The sequence below is a fragment of the Nerophis ophidion genome, linkage group LG01, assembly GCF_033978795.1.
Source record: "Nerophis ophidion isolate RoL-2023_Sa linkage group LG01, RoL_Noph_v1.0, whole genome shotgun sequence".
Taxonomy (NCBI): Eukaryota; Metazoa; Chordata; class Actinopteri; order Syngnathiformes; family Syngnathidae; genus Nerophis; species Nerophis ophidion.
In genome coordinates, this window is record NC_084611.1 from 76,518,625 (window position 1) to 76,534,203 (window position 15,579).

General features: G+C 41.8%; 1 protein-coding gene across 2 annotated transcripts in view; it reads left to right on the forward strand.

Moving 5' to 3' along the window:
* usp53b (ubiquitin specific peptidase 53b) overlaps window positions 1-15,579 on the forward strand; it is a 109,270-nt gene that overhangs the window by 36,312 nt on the left and 57,379 nt on the right. For both annotated transcript variants that reach the window (XM_061911844.1, XM_061911845.1), the window contains exons 2-7: window positions 5,598-5,774; window positions 10,190-10,356; window positions 12,423-12,515; window positions 12,615-12,749; window positions 14,820-14,933; window positions 15,011-15,093. In XM_061911844.1, coding sequence (XP_061767828.1) covers window positions 5,690-5,774; window positions 10,190-10,356; window positions 12,423-12,515; window positions 12,615-12,749; window positions 14,820-14,933; window positions 15,011-15,093 — 677 coding nt within the window. In that variant the 5' untranslated portion in view covers window positions 5,598-5,689. The remainder of the gene's footprint in view (window positions 1-5,597; window positions 5,775-10,189; window positions 10,357-12,422; window positions 12,516-12,614; window positions 12,750-14,819; window positions 14,934-15,010; window positions 15,094-15,579) is intronic.

Genomic DNA, 15,579 nt, shown 5'->3' on the forward strand with positions numbered 1-15,579 from the left:
TTAAATCTATTGAAATTCTTTAATTTTTACAATTACCAAACCCTATTATTCACACAAATTTAACCAATCTTATTAAAGGCCTACTTAAATTAGATGTTCTTATTCAAACGGGGATAGCAGGTCCATTCTATGGGTCATACTTGATCATTTCGCGATATTGCCATATTTTTGCTGAAAGGATTTAGTAGAGAGCATCGACGATAAAGTTCAAAACTTTTGGTCGCTAATAAAATGGCCTTGCCTTTACCGGAAGTAGCAGACTATGTGCGGGTTGTAGGGCTCCTCACATCCTCACATTGTTTATAATCATAGACTCCAGCAGCAAGAGCTATTCGGACAGAGAAAGCGACAATTTCCCCCTTAATTTGAGCGAGGATGAAATATTCATGGATGAGGAAAGTTAGAGTGAAGCACAAAAAAAAAAGGAACAAGAAAAGGCGACGGGTCCAAGCGGCAGCAGTGGGACCGTTTCAGATGTATTTAGACATATTTACTAGGATAATTCTGGAAGATCCCTTATCTGCTTATTGTTTTGATAGTGTTTTAGTGAGATTGTAAAGTCATACCTGAAATTCGGATGGCTGCGGTGAACGCCAGTGTCTCTGAGAGAAGCCGAGGAGCCAATATCACAGCTGCCTTTTTGAGCTGCAGGAGGAGGTCGCATAATCCACTGAAGTCTCCGGTAAGAGGCGACTTAATATCACAATTTTCCCATCCAAAAACTTGCAGGTTGACGGAGAGAAACATGTTCGCTTGACCGCTCTGTGTTAAAGCTTCACAACAAACAAAGAAACACCGGCTGTGTTTCGGTGCTAAAGGCAGCTGCAATCCACCACTTTCCACCAACAGCATTATTCTTTATAGTCTCCATTATTAATTGAACACATTTCAAAAGATTCAGCAACACAGATGTCCAAATTACTGTAAAAATATGCGATGAAAAGAGACGACTTTTAGCCTTGTGTGGTGCTGGGCTAATATGTCCGCTACAACCCGAGACGTCACAAACACGCATCATCATACGCATCATCATTCCGCGACGCTTTCAACAAGAAACTCTAAAGGAAATTTAGAATTGTAATTTACTAAACTAAACCGGCCGTATTGGCATGTGTTGCAATGTTAATATTTCATCATTGATATATAAACTATCAGACTGCGTGCTCGGTAGTTGTGGGTTTCAGTAGGCCTTTAAATTAATGTGCAGCCTCACAACTTCGTCCAATCACTGCAACTTCACCACACATTGGGGACAATCATGCTCATTTTCGCCAAGTCAAATTTATAACAATATCTGAAGTCTTTATTCCTGTAACGCAGTGGTTCTCAGTTATTTTCTGTTACGCCCCCACTGGGAAAACATTTCGCATCCCTCCCAACCCCCACCTACTCTTCCCCGCTACTTTAAATGGTATTAGTTGTCTATACAATTGTTATAAGTACAACTCTGCATAACATTATATCTGTGATGATTACCTACTGTCTGGTGTGTTAGCTCTCCTCGCCTTTCTCTCTCTCTCGTCCTACAGTCGGACGATCGTCAGGTGGCATTGATTCTGGGCATTCCGGTCACTAATTACAGCATGGCTATTTAAGCTGATTAGTGGCAGCTTGGAGTCGTCGGTTCCACATGCCTAGCCCTCCCGTTCCTGTTCAGACGTCATTCTTCGCCGCTGGCTTTTTTTCTTTGATTTGCTCCTTCCCGCGTTGGCACCGACATCTCCCTCCTGTACGGTTGGCCCCGCTGTGCTCGATATGACCACCAGCACATGTGTGTTTTGTGTGCTGTTTCTTCCACGGTGTGCCCCCTTCTTCACCACCATCGCCTTTTGTTAAATTCCTCCTTGGAATAAAGACTTTAAAGCATGTTGGCCTCTTATCCTGCATCTTAGGTTCTGCACCATACGAAATCGTAACAGTTGGAACCGACCAGAAGGATGGAACCCGCAGAGAAAGACCCCATCAAGATGGCTCTATGCAGTCAAGCCCAACAACCTGCTGAGCAGGGGGAGCAGCTAAAAAACATGGGCATGGGTTTATTAAGTCTTTGCCGAGCGACAGGATGCCATGATGGAAAGCCTGACCTCCCGCCTCAACACTCTATTTGCTCACACCCAGCCCACACTTGGGGCTGATTCCGTCGCCACTTCTGTCCTGGAGTCAGTCCAGGCTTCAGCAGCGCCAGCCAGCTACCCCCAGCTATCCCGATCAAAGAGGTTCTCGGGGGATACCGAAGACATCCAGCAGTTCCTCACACAGTGAGAGATCCCCTTCGAGCTGCAAGCTGCGGCTTTTGCAACAGAGCGGGCCAAGGTGGCGCTTGTCATATCTCACCTGTCGGGGTAAGCAGGAGCATGGGCTACGGCAGAGTGGAGACGCAATACCGTCACCAGCTCGTCTTTTCAGGTGTTCTCCAAAGCGCTGTTCCAGATTTTTCAGCGACACCCTCCAGGCAGGGAAGCAGCACGCTCCCTTTTTTTAAGATGCGTTAGGGCCGATGTAGAGTCTCTGATTACGCTATTGAGTTTCGCATAAGAGCGGCCGAGGGCGATTGGAACTCCTCCACCCTCCCGGACGCTTTTTATCTTTGACTTGCAGACGATATCCGCAAGATGATGATTCCGCTTGCTCGCCCAACCATGCTGGATGACCTGATCGAGTTAGCCGTCATCATCGACAAGCGGCTGATGGAGGAGGAGTTCGAGTCACGACGAGGGAGCGCCGTGACAACAACCCGGAAGAGACATTCCAACGCTCGCTTCGCCACACCTGGCTCACCCCCGAGGACCTACGACCATCCAGTGTGAGAGGGGGACGAGCCCATGCAACTCGGTGACAGACGGCTCACGTCCGCTGAACGCGATCGACGTCAACGGTTGGGTCTCTGCCTGTACTGTGGCAACGCCCACTCTCTCTCCAGCTGTCGAACACGCCCCACCAGAGCATTCAATCACCGCGCACACCCTCACTCACCTCATAGGGTGACCACGAGATGTCCCGCATCTTCTCCCGCCCCACTGACGAGACACTACCCCAGTCCTGCACTACCCCAGTCCTGGATACTTGGTAGCCTGCAATGGGACATTGAAAGGCAGGTCAAGGATGGTCTCAAGTCTGCTGCGTCCCTAGAGGGGTGTCCATCGGGGTGACTGTTATCCCCAGGCTGCGTTCCGACGTATTTTGTTGGGGCCATAATTCCAAGGTTGCCTGTCACCCCAGAGTCGGTCGCACAACTTTCCTTCTGGCCCAGCGATTTTGGTGGCCTACACTACGAGCAGATGTGAAAGGATTTGTGGCAGCTTGTCCAGTCCGCGCCCGGAGCAGTGTCCCACCAATCTTGACCATGGTCGCACAACGCCTTGGACTATGTTACCGGACTGCCTCTCTCTTTAATGGTAACACAACTATCCTCACTATAATAGACCTTTCTCCAAGATGGCTCATTTTGCTGCACGCACCACGTTACCATCAGCATTGGAGACAGCCCAGCTGCTGGTGGATCAAGTATTTCGGCTTCACTTCATCCTCACAGAGATGGTGTCCAATAGGAGCCCTCAGTTTTCGTCGTCAGTCTGGGGGGCATTCTGCAGGTCCCTGGGTGCATCACCATGTCTGTCCTCTGGCTACCACCCCGAGAGTAACGGGCATACGAAACGCACCAACCAAGACCTTGAGGCACCCATCCGATGCCTCTGCCACCAGCAGCCTTCAACGTGGTCAGCCAAACTTCCCTGTATTGAGTACACACACAATTCCCTCATTTGCTCGGCCACAGGATTGTTACCGTTCCATGTGGCTTACGGGTACCAGCCACCAGCATTCCTTTCCCTCGAGTCAGAGGTCGTGGTCCCTTCCCTGTTGTCCCACCTGCGGCGAGCATGTCTGACATGGCGCAACACAAGAGCCGCGCTGACCAGAACTTATGAACGGAACCAATGTCATGCTAACTGTCATCGCACGCCTCCATCAGACTACCAGGCGAGTCAAAAAGTATGGCTCTCTTACTGTGACCTGCCTCTTGCTACAGACTCCAAGAAACTAACCCCCAGATTCACCGGCCCATACCACATCATCAGTATCATTAACCGCGCCGCAGTCAAGCTTCGCCTCCAGGATTCCCTCAAGTGTTACCCGGTCTTCCTTGTCTCTTGCATCAAGCCAGTAGCCTCAAATCCCCTCAGCCTTACAGGGGTGCTGCCCCCACCTCCTAGGTTTATCGACAGCCACCCTGCAATCACAGTCAAGGCCATCTTGGATGTGAGAAAGAGGGGCAGGGGATTTCAGTTACTGGTTGGCTGGGAGGGGTACGGTCCTGAGGAACGCCCGTGGGTCGCTAGGTTCCTCATCCTCGACCCACGTCTACTCTCCGAGTTCTATCACCGTTTTCCAGAGAAGACAGGTAAGCCACCAGGAGGCGTTTGTTGGGGGGGGGAGGGGGGGGGGCTGTGATGATTACCTGCTGTCTGGTGTGTTCGCTCTCCTCTCCTCTCTCTCCCTCTCGTCCTATAGTCGGACAATCCTCAGGTGGCATTGATTCTGGGCACACTGGCCACTAATTACAGCAGAGCTATTTTAGCTGACTAGTTGGGAGTCGTCGGTTCCACATGCCTAGTGCTCTCGTTCCTGTTCAGACGTCATTCTTCGCCGCTGGCTTTTTTCCTGTGACTCGCTCCTTCCTGCTTTGGCACCGATGTCTCCCGCCTGTACGGTTGGCCCCGCTGTGCCCGGTATGACCACCAGTACATGTGTGTTTTGTGTGTTTTGTCCATGGTGTGCTTCCCTCCTTCGCTACCATCGCCTTTTTTTAAAATTTTTCCTTGGAATAAAGACTTTGGAATTGCACGTTGGCCTCTTGTCCTGCCTCTTAGGTTCTGCACCATACGAAATCGTAAACATTTCCTTCCATCCATCCATTTTTCCACCGCTTGTTCCGTTCTGGGTCGACGGGGGTACTGGAGCCTATCTCAGCTGCTTTGGGTTTATTAACATTAAATAAAAAATAAATAAATATAGTTAAAATTACAATAAATAATAACTTTATTAACATTGTTTTATTGTGTAACAGAATATATTTCAAGTGCAATTTGCCTGAAAAAAAGTCCTGATTCAAACTATCAACCTTTTTTGACTGACTTAAACCATTTGATACGAAAAATGTAATTTCCATCCATCCATCCATCCATTTCCTAACGCTCATTCCCTTTGGGGTCGCGGGGGTGGTGGGGGTGTGGGGGAGGGGGGCTGGTGCCTATCTCAGCTACAATCGGGCGGAAGGCGGAGTACACCCTGGAAAAGTCGCCATCTCATCGCAGCGTGGATGTGTAAATAGAAGTTAATTACAATCAATTTTAGAACTTTAATAGTATTTAGTTTACAACTGCAACGTGAATTTTCCTCATGCTTATCATGTTTACACGGACTTAAATGAGACAAGTTTGAAAAGAAGCATGCCTTCAAACCCGTACTGTGAAGTTTTTTTTTTTTTTGCCATGATTGAGGTATAATAATGAATTGTTCAATCAGTGATTGCGAGAAAATAATCTGTTGTGAACATTAGTTCATTTTTTAAACTTTTTTTCTCCCCCTTTATGTTTTAGTGGCCCTTCAATGTCTAGAAGGGCATTTATGGAGATGCCCTGTGGCTAATCGTGACCATGCTTTCAACTAAGCGCTCGGCAGGAGCGTGGGGATGAAATGGACGGAGCCAAAGGCCAAAGCACTGCACCAGCCCGCCATGTCCAACGGCAGCAAGTCCCCCCCGCAGTCGGGAGAAGGTAAAGGATATGACAATGATTCATCTGGCACACGTCCAGTTCACTCATTTGCATTAGTGAAGTAATAAAAACGGTGTCCAAGATGAACTTCTATCAACGTCAACTTGTTATGGCGCCATGGTTCACAGTGCCATGCAGCGATGATGACCATAATCCTGCTGAGCTGCCAGTAAAGCAGCAATAATTTGTACAAGATTGAATATTAGCATGTTTGGGCCACACTGCCTGCTTTGGACCGATGCTAGAAAATATGCAGCAGCCATTTGGTGCAGGCAGGACAAGCCTTTAAGTAAACACTATATGTGCTATAATGATAACACTGCTTGAAATGCAACTCTTTTTTTTTCAAACAATGAATAATATATATATATATATATATATATATATATATATATATATATATTTCACACTCTTCGAGTGAAATTGTGTGAAATGTAAATATAAACGGAATACAATGATTTGCAAATCATTTTCAACCCATATTCAGTTGAATATGCTACAAAGACAACATATTTGATGTTCAAACTGATGAACATTTTTTTTTTTGCAAAGACTCATTAACTTTAGAATTTGATCCCAGCAACACGTGACAAAGAAGTTGGGAAAAGTGGCAATAAATACTGATAAAGTTGAGGAATGCTCATCAAACACTTATTTGGAACATCCCACAGGTCTGCAGGCTAATTGGGAACAGATGGGTGCCATGATTGGGTATAAAATCAGCTTACCAAAAAATGCTCAGTCTTTCACAAGAAAAGATGGGGCGAGGTACACCCCTTTGTCCACAACTACGTGAGCAAATAGTCAAACATATTAAGAACAACTTTTCTCAAAGTGCAATTGCAAGAAATTTAGAGATTTCAACATTTACAGTCCATAATATCATCAAAAGGCTCAGAGAATCTAGAGAACTCACTCCACGTAAGCGGCATGGCCGGAAACCAACATTAAATGACCGTGACCTTCGTTCCCTCAGACGGCACTGTATCAAAAACCAACATCAATCTCTAAAAGATATCACCACATGGACTCAGGAACACTTCAGAAAACCACTGTCACTAAATACAGTTCATCGCTACATCTGCAAGTGCAAGTTAAAGCTCTACTATGCAAAGCGTAAGCCATTTATCAACAACATCCAGAAATGCCGCCGGCTTCCCTGGGCCCGAGATCATCTAAGATGGATTGATGCAAAGTGGAAAAGTGTTCTGTAGTCTGACGAGTCCATATTTCAAATTGTTTTTGGAAATATTCGACATTGTGTCATCCGGACCAAAGGGGAAGCGAACCATCCTGACGGTTATCGACGCAAAGGTTAAAAGCCAGCATCTGTGATGGTATGGGGGTGCATTAATGACCAAGGCATGGGTAACTTACACATCTGTGAAGGCACCATTAATGCTGAAAGGTACATACAGGTTTTGGAACAACATACACTGCCATCTAAGCGCCGTCTTTTTCATGGACGGCCCTGCTTATTTCAGTAAGACAATGCCAAGCCACATTCAGCACGTGTTACAACAGCGTGGTTTCGTAAAAAAAGAGTGCAGGTACTTTCCTCGCCCACCTGCACTCCAGACCTGTCTCCCATCGAAAATGTGTGGCGTATTATGAAGCGTAAAATACGCCAGCGGAGACCCCAGACTGTTGAACGCCTGAAGCTCTACATAAAACAAGAATGGGAAAGAATTCCACTTTCAAAGCTTCAACAATTAGTTTCCTCAGTTCCCAAACGTTTATTGAGTGTTGTTAAAAGAAAAGGTGATGTAACACATGGGTGAACATGCCCTTTCCCAACTACTTTGGCACGTTTTGCAGCCACGAAATTCCAAGTTTATTATCATTATTTGCAAAAAAATAAAAAAAGTTTATGAGTTTGAACATTAAATATCTTGTCTTTGTAGTGCATTCAATTGAATATGGGTTGAAAAGGATTTGCAAATCATTGTATTCCGTTTATATTTACATCTAACACAATTTCCTAACTCACATGGAAACGGGGTCTGTATATATATATATATATATATATATATATATATATATATATATATATATATATATATATATATATACTGATGAATCCTATTCGGTACTATACTGCATCGTCACGTCATGTCAGTGCTTGTTTACGAGCAGACGACCATGTTTGGTAGCGTACAATCACGGAGTACTTACCAACAGACAATGGGTGTAGACCGAAAAGGGAGAACAGACGTATTTTGGCTTACAAAACTAACGATAAAGGTGAAGTTGTAACACTGAAACACTCTCCGGAAAAAGTGCTTTAAGACATGCCTGTCGAGCTCGCGGCTAAAGTCCAGCCGGTGTCTGCAGTGTTTTAAAAGTTAAAGTTAAAGTACCAATGATTGTCACACACACACTAGATGTGGCGAAATTATTCTCTGCATTTGACCCATCACCCTTGATCACCATCTGGGAGGTGAGGGCAGCAGTGGGCAGCAGCGGTGGCCGCGCCAGGCACTCATTTTTGGTGATTTAACCCCCAATTTCAACCCTTGATGCTGAGTGCCAAGCAGGGAGGTAATGGGTCCCATTTTTATAGTCTAGCTACTTTTGAATCACTAATCCTCGCAAAGTATCATCCCTGCAGGACAAAGAGTAGCTAAACAGGTTTCACTACACACCGAAGCTCACCGGCGTCAAAATGTAAACAAACGCCATTGGTGGATCTACATCTGACATCTACGATAATGATACCAAGTACAAGAGCGTATCTAGTTGATACTGCTATGATTACGTCGATATTTTTGACATCGCAACATCTTCTTTTGTTTTTTTTATTTTTTATATTATGTTTATAAACTCAGGAAATATGTCGCTGGACACATGAGGACTTTGAATATGACCAATGTATGATCCTGTAACGACTTGGTATCGGATTGATACCGATATTTGTGGTATCAGCCAAAACTAATGTTAAGTATCAAACATCAGAAGAATAAGTGATTATTACATTTTAACAAAAGTGTAGATAGAACTTGTTAAAAGAGAAAGCAAGCAGATATTAATAGTAATTGAACAAGATGATTATTAATTAAATGTCTACCACTTGTCCTTTATAATGTTGACAAAATAATAGAATGGAAAATTGTCAGGCTTGTCCCTGACAGTTAGGTTTTGTTTTAGTTTTTCCTCTGTGTATGTCTTTGTTTCCTGTCAGCGCTTTTATTTTGGTCATTTCCTGATTTTCTCCCTGAGCGCTGTTTCCCCTCAGCTGTGGCTGATTGGCACCTGGTCACACCTGGTTTCAATCAGCCCGCTCCTATTGAAACCTGCTTTGTCCTCCAGTCAGGGCTGGTTTATTGTCACCACTACCTGTCAATGTCATTATTACTTATCTTTTTAGCTGTGTCTACTTTTGTTCACTCTGCTCATGCCATAGTTCCTTCGTGTCACAGTAAGTGTTTTTGTTCATAGCCAAGTTTGTTTGTTTGTACCCTTTTGTTTGGTTTTGTTTTAGTGTTAAATTAAATCATGTTTTCTTACACAATGCCTGCCGCCTTCTCTGCATCTTGGGGTTCGTCACCAACTAAATGTGACAGAAAATGACACAATATGTTACTGCATATGTCTGCAGACTAATTAGGAGACTTTGTTTGTTTACTTACTACTAAAAGACACGTTGTCTTGTATGTTCACTATTTTATTTAAGGACAAACTTGCAATAAGAAACATATGTTAAATGTACAGTAAGATTTTTTGGTAAAATAAAGCCAATAATGCAATTTTTTGTGGTCCTTTTTATTTAGAAAAGTATCGAAATGTACCACAAAGTATCGAAATAATTTTGGTATCGGTACCAAAATATTGATATCGGGACAACTTTAGTAATGATACATATATTTTCAAGTAAGTGAAGTATCGAAAGTATCAATATTTTGATTTGAGAATTGATATTAGAGCATAAAGCTCTAGTATCGATATTTTAGTATTGAGCCGCACATATTTACTAATGTTTTGTCCTTATATATCAATTATTAGGTATTTTGTCGAGGAAAAAGGCCTGCTGTAAAACTGCAGTCAGTATCCAGCAAGTGTATTTTCTACATGTCTGTGATTTAAATAAGTGGTGTCCAGAAGGGGCCCTTTTCATATTCTAACTATAAATAAAATGCATAATAATATATATATATTGTTTTTAATTTGCTTCGTCACCTATAACACAATGCTAAGATGTCGATACTTACCTAATTTAAAGTATACTATCCTTTACTGAATTGGTTTTAGCATTTTTGATGTACAAAATGGCTGCGGCAATTTTTTCATTCTTCTGCCTGTCGACTTCAGTAGAAAAAGTTAGGACACCCCTGGTTTAAGCAGACCAATTTACATCATAAAAAGTTTATAATTATACATTTTTTTTACATCTATCCCTTGTTGTCTCCCCTCCACAGCTGCGAGCTCTAACCCCATGGCATGGGTTAAGATGTTTAAGAAACCTGCAGGTGGAGGAGGCTTGAAGAAATCTTACCAGCCTGGCAGCATGTTGTCTCTCGCGCTCACCAAAGGCCTCCTGAATGAACCGGGACAGAATAGCTGCTTCCTAAACAGCGCCGTTCAGGTAAACCCGCTATATAACAATATATAATACTGTTTAGTCCTTCATTCATAACGATATATAATACTGTTTAGTCATTCATTACTGTTATCAATCAATCAATCGATCGATGTTTATTTATATAGCCCTAAATCATAAGTGTCTCAAAGGGCTGCACAAGCCACAACGACATCCGCGGTACAGAGCCCACATAAGGGCAAGGAAAAACTCACCCCAGTGGGACGTCGATGTGAATGACTATGAGAAACCTTGGAGAGGACCGCATATGTGGGCAACACCCTCTAGGGGAGACGTCGAGAGGGTCTAACATAATATTGTGAAAGTCCAGTCCATAGCGGATTTAACATAATAGTGAGTTATGTTGTACAAGCTAGCGAGTTTGCTGCTTGTAGCGTTTGGGCTGTCAGGCTAGCTCGCCATTGCTGACTATATGTTAGTTTTTCACTGAAATGGCCACTTTCTGGGCACTCTGAAATTGTAATTGCTCAATCGTTGTACAGCAGCAACAACAGTGATTTGACAATGGATCCATCCATCCATCCGTTTTCTACCGCTTATTCCCTTTGGGGTTGCAGGGGGCGCTGGTGCCTATCTCAGCTACAATCGGGCGGAAGGCGTCGTACACCCTGGGCAAGTCACCACAACTCATCGCAGGGCCAACACAGATAGACAAACCACATTCACACACTAGGGCCATTTTAGTATTGCCAATTAACCTATCCCCAGGTGCATGTCTTTGGAAGTGGGAGGAAGCCGGAGTACCCGGAGGGAACCCACACCTTCGTATTGTCCATCAGAGGAAAATCATAGCACTGACAGCGTTGTCCATCATTGGAAGATCATATTGCTTACAGTATTGTCCATCATTGGAAAATCATAGCACTGACAGCGTTGTCCATCATTGGTAGATCATATTGCTTACAGCAGTGGTCCCCAACCTTTTTGTATCCGTGGACCGGTGAACGCTTAATAATTTGTCCCGCAGCCCGGGGGTGGGGGCAGTGGGGGGAAACCTTTTTTTTAATTTATTTTTTATTTTTTTCTTTGTCATGAAAAAGGGACGTTTTTGTCATGAAAAAGGGAGGTTTTTCTGGTTGGTGCACTAATTGTAAGTGTATATTGTGTTTTTTATGTTGATTTAATAAAAAAAAAATATATATATATATATTTATTTATTTATTTTTTTTAAAAATAAAAATTAATAAAAAATTATTTTGCGGCCCAGTACCAATCGCGCCACGGGTACCGGCTGCGGCCCGGTGGTTGGGGACCACTGGCGTACAGTATTGTCCATCATTGGAAAATCATAGCACTTACAGTGTTGTCCATCATTGGATGATCATAACAATAACAGGATTGTCCATCAGTGGAAAATCATAGCATTGACAGCGTTGTCCATCAGTGGAAAATCATAGCACTGACAGTATTGTCCATCATTGGACGCTCATAGCAATAACAGCATTGTCCATCAGTGGAAAATCATAGCACTGACAGCGTTGTCCATCAGTGGAAAATCATAGCACTGACAGCATTGTCCATCAGTGGAAAATCATAGCACTGACAGCGTTGTCCATCATTGGACGATCATAGCAATAACAGCATTGTCCCTCAGTGGAAAATAATAGCACTGACAGCATTGTACATCAATGGAAGATCATATTGCTTACAGTATTGTCCATCATGGGAAAATCATAGCACTTATAGCGTTGTCCATCATTGGAAAATCATAGCACTGACAGCATTGTCCATCATTGGAAGATCATATTGCTTACAGTATAGTCCATCATGGGAAAATTATAGCACTTATAGCGTTGTCCATCATTGGAAAATCATAGCACTGACAGCATTGTCCATCATTGGAAAATCATAGCACTGACAGCGTTGTCCATCAGTGGAAAATCATAGTCCTGACAGCATTGTCCATCATTGGACGATCATAGCAATGCATTGTCCATCAGTGGAAAATCAGAGCACTGACAGCGTTGTCCATCATGGGAAGATCATATTGCTTACAGTATTGTCCATCGTGGGAAAATCATAGCACTTACAGTGTTGTCCATCCCTTCAAGGTGCTTTGGCAGCTGGACATTTTCAGGAGAAGTTTGCGGCACCTTTCCGGGCACTTTTGCCTTGGTGACTCCTGCATTTTCTGCGCATTGAAGGTTTGTTGCAGTGGTCGCTGGTAACGTGTTGCTAAACGTTACTATGGTCGCTTTACTGATGAGTTATGTTTTTTTATAATTTTTTATCTTGGCTTTCAGAGCATATTCAGCCAGTTCCAGCAGAGTCGTGAGCGCGTGCTGCCCTCGGACAGCCTGCGGAACGCCCTCGCCGAAACATTCAAGGACGAGCAACGCTTCCAACTTGGCCTCATGGACGACGCTGCCGAGTGCTTTGTATGTTGACACTGTACCTTTGGCTCTTAGAACACTGTGGGCTTTTAAAATGGAAGTGAATTTGCATGGAACACTACATAAACACTACAGTACACACTCGCTGGTGTTCCTCTCAAAATGGAAATCAGTCAGTGGGATTTCACAATAACACTTCAGACTGTATTGGCGAGCGAGCTAAAATAAACCCGAGTATTTCTAATTACAGTAGGTCACATTTTGCATGACCACTTGTTGTTTCAAATGTTTTAATGGCCCACACAGCAAAGATAGGACAGGGTAAGTTTTCCTATCATGCATATTTTCTTTCATAATTTTCTCATATTTATACTTATTAAACATCTTTGTATTTAATATTACAACTTTTCCATTGTTATTTCTTTGCTGATTGGCTTGGACAAGTCACACGGTCCTACTGCCTTTTAGTGGACCACGTGGAGTCAATGTCATAGAAGGGAATTAATTAATATGGCTCTATTCCTGGGTGGATCTCGCTTTGAAAGGAAGGGGGTGGGTTAATCAATTTGCAACACAGTCTGCTGAAAAGGATAGAATGCGCCACTCTATATAGCAACTGGCGCTGGGGTCAAAGTTGGAATTTCCACAAAAGACATTTTAAGGTATTCAACAGTCAATTTGTCACGTTTCATGTGTTAGGTAAACGGCAAAAAATGGGCCCATATGAATCCGACAAATGGGGCCATACGAATCCCTTTCCTACTGTAATTGGGGTGTACAAAAAAATCGATTCACATCCGAATCGCGATTTTTGTTCATCACGATTCTAAGTCGATTCATAATGTTAAAAAAAGGAATATACATATATATACACATATATATATATATATATATATATATATATATATACACACACACTCATAAAAAAAAAAAAAAAAAAAAAATATATATATATATATATATATATATATATATATATATATATATATGTATATATATATGTATATGGGAAAAATCGATTCGAATAAGTTGTGCAATTCATAATCGATTCTCTTTTTTTTTTATCGATTTTTTTATTATTATTTTTCATTTTATTTTATTTTTTTATGTTTTTGTATTATTATTTTTTAAATTTGTATTAATCCAACAAACCACTACACAGCAATATCATAACAATGCAATCCAATTCCAAAACCAAACCTGACCCAGCAACACTCAGAACTGCAATAAACACAGCAATTGAGAGGAGACACAAACACGACACAGAACAAACCAAAAGTAGTGAAACAAAAATGAATATTATCAACAACAGTATCAATATTAGTTATAATTTCAGCATAGCAGTGATTAAAAATCCCTCATTGACATTATCATTAGACATTTATAAAAAAAAAAAAAAAAGAACAATAGTGTCACAGTGGCTTACACTTGCATCACATCTCATAAGCTTGACAACACACTGTGTCCAATGTTTTCACAAAGATAAAACAAGTCATATTTTTGGTTCGTTTATTAGTTAAAACAAATTTACATTATTGCAATCAGTTGATAAAACATTGTCCTTTATAATTATAAAAGCTTTTTTATTTGATTAAATCTACTACTCTGCTTGCATGTTAGCAGACTGGGGTAGATCCTGATGAAATCCTATGTATTGAATAAATACAGAATCGTTTTGAATCGGAAAAATATCGATTTTGAATCGAGAATCGCGTTGAATCGAAAAAAATCGATATATAATCGAATCGCGACCCCAAGAATCGATATTGAATCGAATCGTGGGACGCCCAAAGATTTGCAGCCTTTATATATATATATATATATATATATACATCTATATATATATATATATATATATATATATATATATATATATATATATATGTATACATATATATACCGTTTTTAGGCAACCAGAAGGAGCATTTTTAACCTGTAACCTCTTTTGGAAAACTTTCATTATAATTGTCATACCAAATATTACATTGCGGGAATTGTTTTGAATTTGAATCACGAATTGTGTTGAATCAAGAATGGATTCTGTATCAGATTGAATCTTTAGGTGCCCAAAGATTCCCACCCCTAAAACTAACCATCCCCGCCCTTTCTCATCAGGAAAACATCTTGGAGCGCATCCATCTGCACATTGTCTCAGACACGGTGACGGATTCCTGTTCATCCAAATCCTGCATTACTCATCAGAAATTTGCAATGATGCTTTACGAACAGGTAACATTTTAATTTGTCTCCTCCACCCCCCAGTACTCCTAAATTGGTGTAATTATGTCAACATTTTTTTGTTGCAGTTTGTGTGCCGCTGCTGTGGTGCGTCATCAGACCCTCACCCGTTCACAGAGTTAGTACACTACGTCTCAACCACTGCTCTATGGTGGGTACTTTTAAAAATAGAATATAGGCCAAAGTGCACAAACTACTGCTTGTACAATTTTATCAACACAAAACGTTGTGTACAATATATTCATTTAATGGAGCCTGTACAGTCACAGTGTCTTTTCTTGGTACAACTGCACAATTTATCAGAAAACAAATCTTGACATCTGGTTTTACGGAGATAATAACAATAATTAGCTTTGACTGACTGACAATAGTATTTTTAATACAATTTTTACTCGATCGTACAATAGTGAAAAGAAATGCAGTTATATTTGTGTTTGTTTGTCTGAACACATCTTAGCTGGCGGACTACAGTAGTACATTTAAGGGGTCAAATTCTTATTTTTTTAAAAACTTAAAACACTTCCTTGTGGTCTACACCAGTGAGATATTGCCTGGTGTGCGGTGGGAAATTATACAACTTCACCTAATTGGTCCAAAATATATTTTTTGCAAATCAATAATCATAATAATGTGCCGT